The sequence below is a fragment of the Amphiura filiformis genome, chromosome 16 (assembly GCF_039555335.1).
Source record: "Amphiura filiformis chromosome 16, Afil_fr2py, whole genome shotgun sequence".
Taxonomy (NCBI): domain Eukaryota; kingdom Metazoa; phylum Echinodermata; class Ophiuroidea; order Amphilepidida; family Amphiuridae; genus Amphiura; species Amphiura filiformis.
The window spans coordinates 1,194,760-1,214,201 of record NC_092643.1 but is presented as its reverse complement, the minus strand read 5'-3'; the positions used below and the strand labels follow the sequence as shown (position 1 = coordinate 1,214,201).

General features: G+C 34.6%; 1 protein-coding gene across 1 annotated transcript in view; it reads right to left on the bottom strand.

The window, feature by feature from the left end:
• Positions 1–4,375: 4,375 nt before the first annotated feature.
• Positions 4,376–19,442, bottom strand: part of LOC140135410 (xaa-Pro dipeptidase-like) — a 52,104-nt gene continuing 37,037 nt past the window's right edge. The window contains 6 exon segments of the mRNA XM_072156901.1: positions 4,376–7,525; positions 9,434–9,517; positions 11,073–11,140; positions 11,143–11,179; positions 12,270–12,454; positions 13,414–13,562. Of these exon segments, the coding sequence (XP_072013002.1) occupies positions 7,415–7,525; positions 9,434–9,517; positions 11,073–11,140; positions 11,143–11,179; positions 12,270–12,454; positions 13,414–13,562 (634 nt within the window). The 3' untranslated portion in view covers positions 4,376–7,414.

Genomic DNA, 19,442 nt, shown 5'->3' with positions numbered 1-19,442 from the left:
AAGTGGTACCATTGTACTCACGTATCCCAAATGTGCGCTTGTGCGGGCCAGAAGTCTATAAAGGAGGCTTAAGTTGTCGATATAATCTTTTTATCACCCATCTGACTTCAGGCGCTTTATTTAAATAAATTGAATGCTCCAGCTGATCGATTACACATCAGAATGTGAAGGCTGCCGGGTCCACATTTCTAAAGTACTCTATAATGGTAATCGCTGCATATGTATTGTAAGTATAAAGGTTTTGTTTCAAATGTCCATTTAATTTTATTTTAAGAATGAGATTGTCATAGAAATATCGGCGTACCCAAAGGGGGTGGGGGAGGGACAGCTTCTCCCTGTGAGAAGTCTTGAGAGGGGATGAGGGAGGAAGAGGGTATAGGAGGGATATGAAGAATGAACAGGGAGAGAGGACAAAAAGAAAGAAAGAAAGAAAGAGGGGGAAGAGAGAGAAGGAGAGCGAGGGAGTGATAAAGTTAGTGTAGGCCCAGTAAAGAATAAGTACAGAGAAAGAAAAGAAAGGAAAATAAATGTAATAATAATTATTATAGAAATTTAACACATAACACAGCACTAAGCAGCCATTCGATGACATCAATGCCGTTGTGCGTTACGTAATTAAAGAGCCCAGTCAGATGTATTTCGCACCTGCCAAGCACAAGTCACCCAATTTCGAAAACTGGACGTTGAATGTACACTCTCATGAATATTGATTGGCAACATTTTCCAATATGTCAGCGCTCTAATAAGACACAATACAGAACAATGAACGTTGCAGCCCGTTGGTGGCAACCGACGCTAGAGGAATTCCCAGCGTGATTTTTTAGAGTTGCCAGTTGTTTTTCCTTCTGAGGATTTTCTTGATCCCTGTTGCAGAAACTCGTCGAAAATGAGAGATAATTGATACTGTTCATCGTCTCTGTTCATAGTTGTACGCCCCCTCTTTCTTATTTCTACTGCCTTCTTAATCCAGCCTCCCCATCCAATAACATTAACGCGATTCACAGGTTTTAATCCCCTGTTGTTGAGCACATTTTAATTGGATTACGTAACTGACCTGCTCCCATGACTGCACTGACGCGGCCCAGTGCATTAAACAACACATTTTGGGGACTAAATTAAGTTTAAAAACAATCAAATTGTAATAATAATTCCTTGAAATTTTGATTATCAAAAATTTAAACTTGAACCTCGATTTTAAATCATCGCAATCGGTCACCCAACGGCCGAGATGCATGCGGGTACGTTTGGTACACAAATCTGTTCAATTCGGCACAGACACACAGTGGCTAAAGCAACGCTGACCTTTTGTTGAATTGTGGCCCTCCAAATTTAAGTTTTAGGTTGAGACATGTTTTCTGGAAGGTAAAATCATAATATGAAGATATCATATATACGAAGAACTAGAAACACGTTTTACTATCGCCTTGGAAAATCTGGCACATTAAGGGCTGGGGTATGAACGTTTGGACAGTATTTATTGTGGGACATTAGAGCACATCAGACATATCGAATTGCATTCTGAATACGAAGAATGTCATTCTGATATCAAATAATTTTGATTTTTTGAAATTCGCAATTTAATACACATTTTATGGCAAATCATTAAAATTGATATTTTTGATATTTAACAGTACTTGAAGTAAACTTTATAAATCTGATGATTTATACTTAAAGTGTATGTAGGTGGGATGAAAAGCCGACGATCAATTGAAAATTTTGACCTTTCGTATAGAAGATATGGATTTTTTTCCCAAAACGCCAACAAAAATTAGGTCTTTTTGGAAAAAAATCCATATCTTCAATATGAAAGGTCAAAATTTCCAATTGACCGTCGGCTTTTCCTCCCTGCTACATACACTTTAAGAATATGTCATAAGATTTATATAATTTACTTCGAGGACTGTTATATAGGCCTATCAAAAATTTGAAAAATATCAAATTTTTGTAATTTGTCATAAAATTTGTATTATATTGTGATTTTCAAAAAATGAAAATTATTTGATATCAGATAGACATGCTTCGTATTCAGAATGCAATTCGATAGGTCTGAAGTGCTTTCATATCCCACAAAAATACTGTCGAAACGCAATAAACGCTCATTTTAGATCCCTTAAGCTACATTACAATGCAATCTTAATCCGCCACACAACGAGCGAGAATCTAGATGCATGTGAATATGTTTTGTGCACAAACCCTGTTTAATTCGGACAGTGGTGAAAACAACGCTCAACAGTCACTTTCTCTTTAACTATACTCCTCCATATTTCAGATTTAGGTTGAGACATATTTTCAAGAAATTCACAGAAAATTGCATAACGACACGTAGGCCTATTTGTGATCGAAATAGAAGGACTTTTTACCATCGCTATGGAATATCTAGACTCGGTTAAAATACGAACACACTGGGGGTTGTGCTACACTTGTTAACTGGGTCTGGTTACGTCCCGGGGCACATCGTCATCATCCCTATATCTTCGTGTCAAAAATTGCCGTGATAGTAGGGCCTACAGTAGACTGCGCTGCATTCCTTTTTTTTTGATAAACAATTCATACGTTTCCATGCATGAAACCATTTAAAATCTATGACGAAACACATCACATCTCCAGTGACTGCCCTGCCCAGAGAAAAAAGTGTTCTCATGGATATCTGAGCTGTTGAATCAAAACAGGAATGATGAGTTTTCCATGGTCAGGTCAGAGAGATTAATTTAGGGAATGATAAATTAAACTGGTCTACTACAGTAGACTAGGCCTACAGCGACTCCTCTCGTTTTTCAACAGCTACGCATCGCGATTTTGTTCGAGATAGGCCGAGCGACTCAGGCTAAGCATACCATGACTATCATATGAGATACACACAGAGTTTCTATATTCTACACATTATTACGATTTGTGCATGCTTTAGTACCCCATATGATGTTTCTATTACAAGAAAATTGATTTGTTTTCAGGTAAAACCAGGATTTTGTTTCCAGTACACTCACTCGAAAAGCAGTACACTAATTAGCGGGGCCTTGCAGCTTGCTGTGGATATCTTTTACTGCATTTTAAAAGATTTTGAAATCCAATGTAAAAATTTCGATATATTTAATTTTGAGAATTACAATTCTACTTTATAGGTAGGCCTATAAAGGAACATGTTTAGCCCATTCAGTTAAGTTCCAGGTGCAAGCCCTATAACACAATGCATGTGTAAACTTTCTTTATCTGTGTCAATAATAGAATATTGATTTCAACGGAGTATTGAGCTGTATGGAAAAAATATTTATAATACAGGGTGTTGACACTGTGCGGGGGTTACGTTTACAAAAAAGTGAAAAAATATTGAAAATGTTTGGCATTGTTATCTTTCTGATATTTTGTGGGTTAGGCCTATACAGAGATTTCTTTGAATTATTTTACCAAAATAGACACATATCTTCTTGAAAGTGTTTTATCTCAGCGTTTTATTCACGTGGCATGACCCCCCCCATTTGCACAACACTGATTTTTCAAGCCGATGCCGCGTGAAAACTAAAAGATATTAAACATAACAAAAGCAAGGTCAAACATCTCTGTGTTAAAAGCTACCGAGCATAAAATGTCTTATTTGCATAACAAGGAACAACTTAAATAAGTCGACCCATGTTCGGCCAGTCTGTTCTCAGAATTGTAGGTCCTATTTTTTGTAACCAGGTGTTAAAGAATCTAAAAAAAAGGGGGGGGGTAGGATCATTTTTATTGACTATTATAACAACAACAACCAAAGTTGGCAACAACCGTACATTTAAATTTTTACTTGACTTTTGTAATTTGCCGACGCGACAATCATATGGTTTTGCCGACAACGGAATTTTGCGATGGCCAGAAATCCCATACAGCCAATTATCTTTAGCGCATTCAATGACTGGCCAATTAAATCTTGGATGCCTAATATTTTACACGCCTAAGATTTTCTTAGACATCCAAGATTGACCAAAATTAGTTGTGGACGGTATCCCAAATTAGAAAGATCACAAAAAGACCTTGACGACTATTAGCAGTTCGTAACCTATGTGTATGTGAAGCTATGTGATAGGGTTTGTGATGTAATCGACAGAGGACAAAAGTGCAAATAATACCAGTCAGACCACTTCCCTGGGATTACCATTTTGTTATTACCTTTCCTAGGTTTTATATTACCTAAAGAGTCATAATCATAATAATTCAAAACCTAATCCGACTGACTAAATGACTTAATATCTTTTCAGACATTAGTAGGGGGCCATACTACTAAATACAGTAAGCCAAAAAATTAAGGTACCAGTTATGTTCACCCCTTGTATATCCTAAACAAAGACAGATATGTCATAATTGGCATTTTTTGATAATGCGAGAATAATGAGAGAAACAATACAAACGTTGTTAAGCAAGTTTATTTCAGCAAAATAAGAAAAATGTACAAAAGAGTAAAATACAGAATATGTTGTTATGTCCAGTCTAACAAATTGCTTGTATTCCAATGTACACAGGTAGTAGCTTTCAAAGATCATCAAAGCCTTGTTTAAAGATAAAAGCAACTAAGTTTCCTTTCCTTTCCTTTCCTTTCATTTCATTTCATTTCATTTCATTTCATTTCATTTCATTTCATTTCATTTCATTTCATTTCATTTCATTTCATTTCATTTCATTTCATTTCATTTCATTTCATTTCATTTCATTTTCATTTACCACATAAAAACATTAAACATACAATAAAAGCACATACAATGAATGTACAATATTAAAAGCACATCTTCTACCTCCCATTGAGGCCCATCGCCCAAGCATTATTATTCAAACGTTTTGAGTCAAATTGCTCCAAGCTGTCAATCGGGTCAACCACTTTTAACTTGAATTCACTTTAAACTATTTCTGGTTATTATACAATTCTTATTCCATTATATTGTTAAAACTCTTTTATATATATTTATGAAAAAAATTCTTAAAATTACCAGTTTATTGTACTACATTTTCTTATTCTTGGAAAGTACTATAATTATTTTGTACTGGGTTCATACATATTAAAAGCTGCTGATAAAGTAGTAAAGACAATATCAATGGAAAATTACAATAATAAGTCTGAAATAAATGTCAGTTTTAACAATAACATTGTATCAACTCACAGATTACTGGAGGAACTACACTGTATTTCTACTGCTATTTAACATCGCAACTTACTAATCAAAGGGATGTAACTGACTGATAGGAATGTGCTATTCCAGTTGAAATCCATACATCACAGTAAAATGATGACCTTAATCCCCTCACAATGTGGAGTGCAAATTTCAGAATTATAAGTGACTCCATTTTGCAGTCTAATTCCCCTGTGTGGATGATTAAGGTTATATCTTCCATAGGGGTGTATGGATTTCAACTGGAACAGCCTGTTCAAGGTTTAACAAAGAAGGATTATTTAAGCAGGCATGAGAAAACACATTCATGAAAAAGTCTGGAAATTGTTACAAAAGCTGGAAAAGCGCATAAAATTGGACAAGAACACCTGAAAATGGGCTGAAAATAAATAAAATTGTGGAAATTTTGACATCACAAAAATCTGGTTCCATTGTTTTGATTGGAAATTCTTGTACCTGCTTAAGGGATCTGAAATGAGCGTTTTGAGCGTTTCGACAGTATTTTTTGTGGGACATGAGAGCACATCAAATTGCATTCTGAATACGAAGAATGTCTTTCTGATATCAAATAAATTTTCATTTTTTGAAATTCACGATATAATACAAATTTTATGACAAATTATTAAAATTTGATATTTTTCACATTTTTGATATATAACAGTCCTCAAAATAAATTTTATAAATCTAATGATATATTCTTAAAGTGTATGTAGCTAGCTGGGAGGAAAAGCCCACGATCAATTGAAAATTTTGACCTTTCATATTGAAGATATGGATTTTTTTTCCCAAAAAGACCTAATTTTTTTGGTGTGTTGGGGAAAAATCCATATCTTCAATACGAAAGGTCAAAATTTTCAATTGATTGTCGGCTTTTCATCCCACCTACATACACTTTAAGTATTAATCATCAGATTTATAAAGTTTACTTCAAGTACTGTTAAATATCAAAAATATCAATTTTTAATCATTTGCCATAAAATTTTCAAAAAATCAAAATTATTTGATATCAGAAGGACATTCTTCGTATTCAGAATGCAATTTGATATGTCTGATGTGCTCTAATGTCCCACAATAAATACTGTCCAAACGTTCATACCCCATCCCTTAAGGTATTATCAGCAATTTGCCCGACCAGAACACCCCAAAATTCACCAAAATTCGGATCTTTGACATTTTTGGACTATCGTAAATATGCTACTGAAGATGTATTTTCCGACACTACAAGATGGCACATGGCCTTTGGAAAAATATACAGGGTGCCCAGGGGAGACAAAGGTCAAATGATTTAAAACTTTTGGAAAAAGAAAAAAAAAATTTTAAGTTTTTTCGGAAACATTTGGTGAAAATTAGATTTTCAAAATACCATAAAAAAAGTCGGGAATAAAAAAAAATTGCATTTCGCATTTGTTTTCAAACCACTCGTGAGCTTTGAGACAAACTTTTACTTTTTTTAACCTAATAAACTCAATTAGCAGTAGATAATATTAGATACTGGGGATAGCAATTGACACTTTCAGAGCAGGTTATTTACATATTTTATGCAATGGACATTATATTTGTGATTAAAAATGGAGACATATAATTATTAATTATTTCATGCAGCAATTAGTCAAAATATTTTACACCCTTATAAAGCCTTTAAAAATGGGAAACAAACACCCAGTTATACACATTATATGTGACCTGTTCTGGCAAAATATACCTTTAAATTTTCTGGCAAGTTTTGAGAAAGAGACAATTTAAGCTTCATAATTATAGAGAAAATTATAAGAACATTAGTCAATGAATTCATTATAACTTCATAATCAAAGCAAGGTGTCATAAAAAGCTAATGTAGTCTTTTTAAGTAAGAGGCAAATCTCACTTTTTTGAAGAAAATTACAATGAAGGTATACAATGCTGGAATGTGTCACATACAATAAACAATGTAAGTTCTAAGAAAAATATAAGTTTAGCATTTGTGCTTATAAAAATAGTAACAATGTCCAGTGTTATTTGCAAACACATTCTTTGGGCATCAATATTTATGGCTTCAGCTAAAAAACATCCCAGAAAGAAATCTTCTTTCTTATTAAAATTTGTTGACTTATACATCCAATGGCTAAAAGCAGACACAAAATGATATTATGAATTACATGATGGCCCAATATGGTACATCATATGAAATTGAAGGAGTCATACCCTTCTGTGTGCAGGTGCTAGCCCTAAGGTTCGCTATACAGCTGTAGTCTTAATCAACTTTCATTGGCCTATAAGCACAAAAGTTCATTGCTGTTCTAAATTTATGCTCTACCTTCTGCCATAATAGCTTCAATATCTGCCACAGTCCTTGGCACTTGAGTCATGTTTTCACATCCATCTTCAGTGATTAAAACATCATCTTCAATACGAACCTATAAATATATAGTAAGCGGAAAAAAAGGAGAATATTAGAAACTTATTGTAGTTTTTTGTTATTAACCCCATGGGAAAAGAAGAATATGACAAACTTCCTGTATTTTTTTGGCTATTTGCTGCATGGGCACTAAGTGCTTTACTACAGTGCCCCTGATTGATTAATTACAGGATTTAAGCATCTGAGTAACCAATCAAAATAGAGCTTAGATCTAGTCACAATTTTAAGCTTAATATATCACCTTCAGCCCTACTAACTATCCTAACCAGATCTCTGATTAGCTCATACTAGCCTTTTTGTAACCAATGAAAATAGTTTTAGAGGCTGATAATTCGGCAAATAGTAATCATGGGGTTAACTATAGTAAGAATTCCAATTGAATGAACGCAGCTTTCAACAGCTGTACTCGATACAACCGCGACTGCATATTGCGTATTTCAAACTACAACGCGAAAGCATGACCTTGGATACAATGCTAACCAATCACGAGTGCGTTGTCATAGTTGGATTCACTACCGCGTTACTCACACACAGTCGCACACGCTGGCGTACATCGCGCAGTGTACGCAAAAAATCATCACGCTATTGAAAGCTGCGTTCATTCAATTGGAATTCTTACTATAAGCTCTACCTATATTGTGCCCCATGTAATGCCACCACAGGACACATGTTGGGCTATTCCAGTTGAAATCCATACACCTAATGAAATACATGGCCTTAATCTCCCACACAGGGGACGTAGATTTCAAATGGAGCCACTCATTCAGGTAATTAATCCCAATTGAAATTCACACTCTGTGTGGACGATTAAGGTCATGGGGGTGTATGGATTTCAAGTGGAATAGCCCATTTCTAATGTGCAAATAGCCTATGGATTTTTCACTAATTTTTGATGATATAGCCTTTGGATACATTGAATTACAGATTCTGTAAGTATCAGTCTGAAATTTTATATAACAGCAAACATTAATTTGGTATATAATCTTGGGAAAAATTAGTTGCAATGTGCCACAGTTGGCAAGTGTATATTTTTGATATAAAAAGCTCAATAGAAGTCAAATTGATACATGCTTATATAGACCTGCCTGAGCAGCCAATCAGACTTTCAAAACAAACCCTAACTTAGGGAAAGTGCCTAAGCAACTACTTTCCCAGGCTTCCAATGTACTCAAAACAAGTAATTTAGTTGCATTTTATTACCATAAAATAGCAGAAAACAATAGTTAATTTTGCCATTTTTTGATGTCTTATGTCTGACGTCTTGTCAAACATACTCATATTTTTTTTATTTCCCTTATTTTTTAATGCTTTTAGAACCTAAATGGTGTACAGGTATACATCGCCTGCAAGTGAAAAACTACTTTTTATGCGTTTTTTTTAAACAGGCATGATATCCAATTTAAAATACAAGTAGCACCCCAGGCATTTATATTGCTCAAGTCATCAACAATATTGCTACAAATAGCAAAATGTGTTGCTTTTCCTTGTTGCACATTAATTATATTGAAAATGGTATCAGTTATTCCCTGGTGTCCATTGCACTAAACTGTTAACCCTTCATAACTAAAGTAACCGTTCGTAAAGTTACGAATACCCAATACTAGACGTAACTTTACGAAGGGTCCCTGTAGGAAATCTCTATTACTTACGAAGGGTACCATTCATAAGTAAGTTAAGTGAAATGGAACTCGGGACTCGTCATAAGTTACGAACAATTTCAAGACTTACGAAGCTTCGTAAAGTTTAGTGAAATGGACCCCAGGTAAATGAAATCATTCAATATACTTGCAGTGAATATTTTTCCATTCAATAAATCTTCCTATACCTTTGTACAGGAGCCAACTGTTGTTAATCAGTACATTGTATTTCTATGTTAAGCAAATAAATACACAGATGGTACACTTACCCCACCAAACTTCTTGAATCTTTCCATCACCTCAGGTACAAAGAACTTGGATTTGACTGGGTCCTTCATTGCTGGTTCAATCAACTGTAAATGGAAAGAATAAAATCAAAGTTAACTTTGTAGCATTTTGATGGTAAACTTTGGTTCACCTTGCGTTCGGAAGACATCAACGCTTTTTGCCGTTGTGCCGCAAGCGTGGCGACAACCCAACCCTTATGCATGCTTGTAAGTTCCATGTGATTAACTTAATGTGTGCAATTTGAAACTGCGACCAGTGAAATATGCACCTAATTGAGGTTAACCATAATATATAGTGTTTTCATTCCAGTAAAAATTATAATTACCGTATTCATTCCAATAAGCGCCCAGGGCGCTTAACAAAGTCATTTTGGGTGGGCGCTTATTTTTTACACTAGTTTTAGTCATCAATCACCGTCTGAAAGTATTTAGTTAGTGCGCCCTCATAAAATGAGTCCATTTATTTTGACACCACTTTTTTGAGGGCGCAATAACTGGAGTAAATATGGCGGCCTCCATCAAAAAATACGATTTTGAGTTACAATCACGTCAAACTTGGCCTTTAAAGGCATTTGCAGGTGTTTATTGTGAAGTATTTATAATATATATACATCTGCCCACTATGAAATAGCGTCATAATTTAATTTTGGTGCACATTTTGGATACGTTTGATGCTCAATTTCCCACATGATGCATGTAAATGTCACTCGACAGGTAAGCTTACCGGAAGTATTTTGACAACATTGGATGGGCGGTTAATAATTTCATATTGTGTTTGTTGCAAAGTTGCTGGGTGGGCACTTATTGGGGCATGGGCGGTTATTGGAACGAATACGGTACTGTATAAAGGAGCAAAACCTGCTAGGAGCAGACTAAAACAGAACAAATTATACAATCACCTTTTTTGTTTTAAATTAAAAAAAATACAAAAATGCAGCACAATAATATATCCTACACTAAAATAAGTGACGATATCGATGATTCAGAATTACAAAGTCAATGGATACATTGATAGACAGAATGGTGAGATACATGGTGGTGTTATAAAAATGTAAAAATGTAGACATTTATATAGCGCTTTATGCCGTAAACAGCCTCAAAGCGCTTTACATTTATTCTGCCGTCATTAGAATATGTCAGAACCACGTTTGCAGCCTACAAGTGGCGCAGGGTCCATCAGTACAACGACTGTGACTACCCCTAACAGCTTCCCATTGCACCTGGGTGGGGTGAGGCAAGCGAGGCAAAGCGCCTTGGCCAAGGGCGCAACACGGTGGTGGGACGGGGAATCGAACCCATGCACGTCGAGCAAGCTCTCATATTATGAGTCCAAGGCCGTAACCACTGAGCCACCGTGCCCTCACCGTTATCTATTACATCAAAGAAACTTTGACATTTAAAGACAATTTTGATGAACACCATAGAATTGCACTTGAAGCCTTATTTACCTAAATCAAAACACATCTTTGTTGGCATTGTTTACTATGAAATTCAAATGTGGATTATCTTTCGTGATAACTTTGTGGATATCTTGCAAATATTATTACAATTATCTTTATAAAATAATTGCTTAGTTATTACTACATCTAAAAGGAGGCAACAATATGTAAGGGTCACTTACTGAGTTGATGAAGTAGCAACCTGGCTCTATTGTAATCACCATATCTTTCTGAAGCACACGACCTGTCGCAGACTCTTCAGACCTGGTTCAGTGCTGCGCTCTACACCCTAAAGGAAATGAAAGTTATAAATATTTAAGTTGTCATGCAGTTTTTGTTTTATATACTTATATAAGATAGAGTGATGTTTTCTCCTTTGCATAAATTTTAATTTTAGAAATTGGTTATTCATGTCAAAGCACAGAGTGTCTCCAATAGCACTTTTCACTTACATATCATGGTCTAAAACAACAAAGCTGGTGCTAGAACAACTTCATTTGCAATACTCCAATATGAATGATTAAATTTTCATAATATATGGCACTTAATCAAGACATTGTTTTTAACAAGACACTTAAATCACTTTCTGGTAAAGTAAAATGAATGATTTTTGGACAAAATATGCAGAGGTCATAAAGAAAAGATTTGGAAAAGAATAGTGTGGTACTATGTTGAACATCTGTGTGCAGAATTAGTTTTCGGGGTGTCCTTTCAAATTTTGCAAACTAAATAGAAGAGGAACATTCTTAACAATTTCTCATAGAATAGATGACATAGCAGTCTAGTTGACCATGCAATATTAATCAATTTAAATATTGTTAACTATTTTCTGTACCCAACTTGATAAAGATCATCTTGACGCACCCTGTACTATGCAGGAACATAAGATGACCTTCTTTTAACAATAAATGGGTAATGTGTAGAGTCGGCACAGTACACTGTATAATACATAAATCAAAAAGGTTCCACTTTTGGTTCCTGTTTCAAAGTGACAACAAAAAGGGCTGAAGATTATTTAGTTGAAGTTGCTAAGAGTCCTAAAACGTAAGCTCTATCTTGATTGGTGCTCAGATGATTTTATCATACAATTAACCAATCAGGGGCACTCTAAGAAAGGCAATAGTGCCCATGGGGCCAGAGAAGGTCAGTCCAAGCTTAACTTGCTCAGTCCAAGATAACTTTTTGGGCCCATACCTAAATACCAGTGTGCAGCTTTCCCCCAGCTTGGCTGGAGAATCCCTCATTCAGTCGGAGCTAAAGCATTGTGGCTGGAGTAAACTGCAGCTTGGCTGGGGTATGGCACGCATCAGCACTGGTAAATAGGTAATGGCCCTTGAAGTTCTTCCAATCACCACAAAAGGCCATGTCGGGTCTCTTACCTTTGGATAACCACCACAATCATGTACATCTAATCCCATGAAATGACCCAATCCATGGGGCATGAACACTGCACCAAGACGTACTGCCATCATGTCATCCACATTGCCCTGGATCAGGCCATGCTTCACAAGCTCTTCTAGTATGGTTTTCTCAGCAAGACGATGCATGTCTGGCCATAGCACACCTGTACAATACAGAAATACCTTGTGAATTGTGAGTTCTCTATCATTGTTTTTATGTTTTTCAATAAGGAACCTCTCAGCTGCTTTTCTTTCATACATGTATATTCATAGATTTTTGAACTCTATCTGAATTCCATATAGTATTATTTGCTCAAGCCAAGTCCATGTGTGTTTCACTCTTACCTTCTGGGTTGTAAAGTGAGATATTCTGTTCATACAGGTATATACCTGTTTGCTGTGCGTAAAATTCAATGTTTATGTATCGGGACACAGGTTCTGTCTAGTCTCTAGCTTAAAGTCACGTACCAGGCAAAAACTGCAAAATTGTCCAGCTGACATACTACCAAAATTGGGCTATTCCAGTTAAAATCCATACTCCCCCTGTGGAAGATTTTGGAAATATCTACCACAGGGGGAGTATGAATTTCAAATGGAATTATCTCATTAGGCAGTTCTGTTTGAATTTCATACACCCTCTTAGAAAGATTCAACCTGAATCTTCCACAGCGGGAGGGTGAGTTGCAAATGGAGCTGCTAATATGCTCATTCCATTTGAAATTCATCGTCCCCATGTGGAAGATATTTCCAAAATCTTCCACAGGGGTAGTAGTGTGGATTTCAACTGGAATAGCCCATTAGTACTTTCCCTGAACATATGGGAGTGTAGCAAGCAATTAAGGAAGATTTTTTACACACTGCTGTTTGCCATCTTAAAGCCACACTGAATAAACAGAGGTGGAAATCAGAGTACAAACTGACCAGAAACAGGTCATAGTCATAGTCCTAATAATACATGGCATATTTGATGGCCTAGGGGAAAGGTAGCCCATATTTGCATGATATCAATGCCTTCAAGGTGAAATAAGTCTGCCCCGCTGTTTGCTGTTTTCCTGGGAAACAACAATTTTTAATGTGGGGCTTTTAAGAATTTTATTACATTTGAATTCATTATTTTTCCTACCTGGTTTAGCTGCTTTCTGCACAGCAAGATTAGACTTCAACACAGCCTCATATATGATACGTTGGTCTGGTGTAAACTTTCCATTGACTGGGAAGGAGATTGTTATGTCTGATGTATAGCAGTGGTATTCTGCGCCCATATCAATCACCCTGTATATATGGAGACAGATAACACATAAGGATTAAAATTGTTATACTTAGTTTTCTGGGTCAATAGTATGATCAAATTTTATTATTTACGCAGAACAGCCAGCACACATAAATGCTGTAAAAAAAGTGCATCTGGCCCGATGTGAACTGGCAACCTTCGTAATGGGCTATTCCATTTGAAATCCACACCCCCCCTGTGGAAGATTTACAATGCTACCTAAATTCCAGTTGGGCCAAATGTACAATCCGGTTGGAAATAGTCCCATGTTTCATTGTAATTCCAGCTGAATCATGTAGAAGATTTACAAATTTAACACAATTCCAGCTGGATACCCTATGGAAGATTTGCACTTTGACCTCAATTCCAGTTGGAAACATTTACATGTTTTGTGTGGAATTCTAGCTAAAAACTTCATTCCAGTCAGATACCCTGTGGAAGATTTTCATGTCGACTTCAATTCCAGTTGGAAACATTATCGGTGGAAAATTTAACTTTCAGTCGGATACCCTGTGGAAGATTTGCACTTCTACCTCAATTCCAGTTGGAAACATTTACATTTTGTTAGAATTCTAGCAGAGAAGGTCTAAAACAGGGTAGAAATTCCGGGGGGGGGGTCACTCCCATATTGTGGCCTGTACACCAATTCACGATAATCAACTTTTGAAAAGCACCCTAAACAAGGATTTAACCCTTGGCTAAAACAATATCCTAAACAGGTGTTTTTACACCCTAAACAGGGATTTTATTCCTTGCATCAAATTTCATACCCTAAATTTCATTTCAGCAGTATTAGCAATTGCAATTTTGCTACCCTTTTTCCAATATTTCATGTTTTTGACACCCTAAACGCGTTATGCGCGTATCGTGGCTACCCACGAAAAACTACCCTTTTTACGCGTTTTCATTATCGCGGATGGTGTACAGGCCACAATGGGAGTGACCCCCCCCCCCCCCGGGAGAAATTCCCTGTGGAAGATTTGCTTGTTTTCTGAGTATGGTGGAAATTTAGAAATAATAAAACTGTTAGACTTAAAAAACATGTTTGCTTAAAATATTATCATGCTGAAATTTCCAACAATAACCGACACATTTTGAGTTGGACCATCATGGGGAAATTTCCCCCCCAACCCATTGGCTCATAATTATTGCACAGCCCCTAATGAGAATTTTTGCCTGAATTTTATTTTGTTGTCCAAATTTACGAATTTTTTGTTGTTGCAAAAAGGGATTTTTTATAGATAGAATTCTTGACAGTTTCTTCAGATTTTTATTTTGCTATACATTCATTCATTCAAATACCAGATAGACTTTATAGCCAACTTTAATAGACCTCAAGTGACAAGAAATCTATTTTGTCTGCATTGTGAAGTTTTTGTTTTAAGAACAGATAATTGCAAAAATATAATGCCACATAAATTAAACCATTAACATTCTAAAACCTATTTTTAGGATGGGTGTCCTTGGCTCAGTGGAATAGTTTCCTATAAAAACCACTACAAGTTTGTGCACAGAAGCTGTGGACCACAGTGGACAGTGTATGGAGCATAATTTGATTATCGATCTTTTATAGTCTGGGCTTTTCTCTGGATGGGCCTTGCTTTATGTTTTTTTCTACCTGGTTACAGATTTTCACATAACAAATTCAAGTTTTATATTGACATGTGAATTAACCGTTTTTACTGAAGTTCAAGTATAACGAGTCTTCTTTTTTTACTGAAGTATAATGCGTCTTCTAACCTCAAAACTGATTACCACTTCACTTTTTGTATTGATATTTTTATACAGATAACAATATAATTTAATTAATATAATTGCCCTGGTTGCTTATTTCTATTCTCGGCTTTCTAGAGTTCAAAATCGTAAACATTTTCAAACAAAATTGCCTGCATTTTTATACCCAGGGCATTTTAATTTTAAGGTGTCATTTTGGTGTCTAAAGCCTGGTCTAAAGGTGAAATTCCAAGCAGGTTGGACAACATACTTTGATGGACAAATTAAATTTGGCTACAATATAATTTTGAATTGATCTCTAGGCTGATTCCTATATGTATCGTGCCAATGTCTCAGATTCAAATGTCAAAGAACTTGCCCATATGAAAAAATAAACACTTTAAAATTCCACACTACATGCTCATTTTCTGATATCAGAAAGATGAGAATTAAAAAACTTATTCTTAATTAATTATTTCAAGATATTGGAGATATTGAAATGAGGGGATTTTTTTTCAGCTTTGATCATTATCAAAGCAGATGGACATGAAACTTTTATACCAATTACCTTTTCCGAAAAGTCATTGATATATTAGATGGGCAAATGGTCTTTTGTACTGAGTACCCCCTAGCTGTTTATACAGGCTATCAACCAATGCCCCCGCATATTTCATTATAGTCTATTAGAGCATGACAGTATCCTGCTGTGACTATCACCCTCCACTTTGTCATATCATAGGAACTAATATTTTTTTTTTTTTTGTTTTGAAGGGGAAAAACCTCGAGCCCTTCTTGATTTTGAGTTTACCGCTTCCTGCCCGCATCCAAAATGATTGAGAATTGCAAAATATTTAGGCCTAATTATTTGATTTTTATTTGATATTTTGATCACATTTAATAGCTATGATGCTGAACAAACAAATAACATCCCTGCATTTGTGTGAAATCAACCATAATTGCAATATAATTAAACCCGCAGTGCCAAAATGTACCGTTGATATTGGATATGTGACCACTCATTTCAAAAGAAAGAAAATGATATATTAATTAAGAATAAACTTTTTGCAGTTCACATTGTTAATTTATTCATTCAAGGTTTATTTTGATTCTCATTTAAAATGTATACTAACAGTTATAAATATGCTCTTGTAATGTTTTCCGTTTGATTCAGTCAGTTTACTCTTTATTCATTTGCTTATTTGTAAGACAAATGTCTCGTTCAGAAAATGATTCTTCAAAAACTTGTTCTGTTCTGTTATCATGCTCCCACTTAATAAAACCCAACAACAATAAATAATTATTTTGCCCTATGGGTAATTTTATCAATGTTTATAATATCAAGCATTTATAAAATGTCTAAAATTTACATTTTAATATTTAATTACATTCTCTGTTAAATTTCTTGTTTTGACTAATATAAATTGGTTAGTTTACTACACCAAGCACATGAAGTATAATTAATTCATCATTTAACAAACAAAATATGGCCATACATACTGTCTTAGTTGAAAAATTTGTCATGCATGCACAAATGACAAATTTTAATTTATCGTGAAAAAGTTCCTTATTTGACAAATTCAGAAAATTTCAGAAAATTAATTTTTATTGCAAACATTTTGATTTTAATAAGATTGTCACTGAAGTTTGTTAGGCTTATGTGTGCAATACCTTGTCATTTTATTGTCTTCTGGCATTCTACATTTGCCTATGAACGTATAGTAGATGTGTCAATCAATCGAATTGGTCGTTCATTTTAATTCATTCATTAATTTCAATCATTTGTATTATATTTGTTTTAATATATCAAGCCTGTAAATATTGTCAACTGAGGGAGACTGGGCAATTCACTTGCATGACTTATTTCTGCCCAAGGTTTGTTGACTTTTTCATCAAAAGTAATATTTTCAATGCTAAAAAATATTTATAACATTTTAAATAAATTTAAAATAATTTGTAATGCAAGAAAATGAATTTTTATTGCAAACATTTTGATTTTAATAAGTTTGTTAGGCTTATATGTGCAATACCATGTCATTTTATTTTATATTTTATTGTAATATTTGTCAATCAATCGAATTGGTCGTTCATTTTAATGCATACATCAATTTCACTAATTTGTATTGTATTTTGTTTTTTGTCATAAGCCTGTAAATATTGTCAACTGAAAAAATATGGGCAATTCACTTGCTTGACTTATTTCTGCACAATGTTTAATGACTTTTTCATCGAAAGTAATATGTTCAATGACAAAAAAAAAATATTTAAAAAAAACTTACTTATTTTAAAAGTTGTATTTCTAAACATTTCAATGTGATATTCTTTTAAACTTAAAATGAATGTCAATAGCCTTTTCAATTAATTAGTTATCGCCAAGTGGATATTTGATGAATATCAATGCCATACAGTCATACTGTCATAAGGAAATATTTTGAGTTTCTGTGGCTGCAATATTTTTTGGAATTGGAATATCTTTTCACAATATCAAGTGCGGAATTAACTAAATTAATCAAATATTTCATAAAAACAAAGGCATTATGAAGGTTGTTAAAATAAAATGAATGCCTTTGATTTTCAAATTGTTTTGCAGGTTGTAACAAATATGTCACATTTTGTTTTGTAGCCAGCCATATATTTCTGAAAGGAGAATTTGTATCAATTATTCACTCTCTTTCTCACATTCATTGGCATGTTTGAGAAAAGATTGTAAATAAAAATATATAAATTGGGACTCATTTCCACAAAACCCTGGACATGTTGACAACCCTTCTGTTGAAATAAAAAGATATGTTGCGCTTTATCATGTTCCTTCCTGTATTCTACGGGGATCCCTTAAGATTAGTTTACTATTTGGGTATGCTGTTTTCTATTGTCAATATATTTCCGCAACTATTATTTATCTCCCCTCAAGCATGACTTTGATGACTATTTCTTATGATAAATACAGGTTTGTACTTTTGAATTACGTAATCTCATTTGTATCAAGTCATTGCTATATGTACACTGACAACTGTCAACGTTGGTGGGACATTTGAATTGCAGTTACAGAACATGAGAGAAGGATAAGTAAGTACCAAAGCAGTTTGCAAGCCCTGTTTTGGTATGAGGTAATCTGAGTATATTCACTTGATAATTGTGAAAGAAGAATTGAACACACAGACGAGGAAAGGTGCAATCTTTGAAATTCATCAGAAATAGGCCTTAATGACAAACAAAAATGGTGTGAAAATCATGACAGACGAACATACAAGTTAGACACAAGAATAAAAAATATCTCCAAAATGAAACAAAAACAATTATGATTATTGGTATGAAAGATCATAGTCAGGACAATAGAAATTGTTGCAATAAAAGAAATAAATATGCGCATGTGTGGGTGGTAGGCACAATTAAAAGTACCAAAAATGTATGAAAAAAGGAAAATTTAGGCAAAAAAGCGCTATAAATATGACTAGATACAATGCTGCTGGACGTTGTGAGTTAGTTGCTATACTAAGTCTCAGAATGCTGAAATTAAACACACCTTTTGAAATTTCTTTTTCAATTCAGAGCCTCTCTATGGTGTGCTGCTTTGATTACATAAACATGACATTTTGAAAACAAAGGGTTTAAAAAGGAAGAAATGTTTGCATGAATTCCCCACGGGACCTCCCATTTTACCTTATCGAACCAGGTACCATTTTAATCTTGCTATTTCTTATTATGTAAAGAACAATGCGTGATAACGCCTACTCAAAATTGGAGATATTCAACATGATCCCCTATCTCTAATAAAAAATAGTATAGGTCTAAATAGAGTATAGCATCAACCCTGTGTTATCGGTCTACCAAATTGCAAAACCGCACCAGATTCCATACTTTTATTCTCGAGATATTTAGAATTATGTAACAATACCTCAATTTGACTCATTATTTTCTCCACTATTTTTCACCACTATGATATATCAGGCAGTGTCCATATGCTATTGTGTTTATGCTAATATCATTACGTAATCAAGGATTCGACTTGGCTAATACACATTTGTTTTGAAAGACCAAGGTACAAAAACTACAAACTAGTCATCAAAGTCATGCTTAGCAGAGATAAATAATAGTTGCAGGAATATACATGACCATCCCTCATATGTTGTTATTTGTGATGGCAGAGAAATTTGAATAAATAAATAAATATA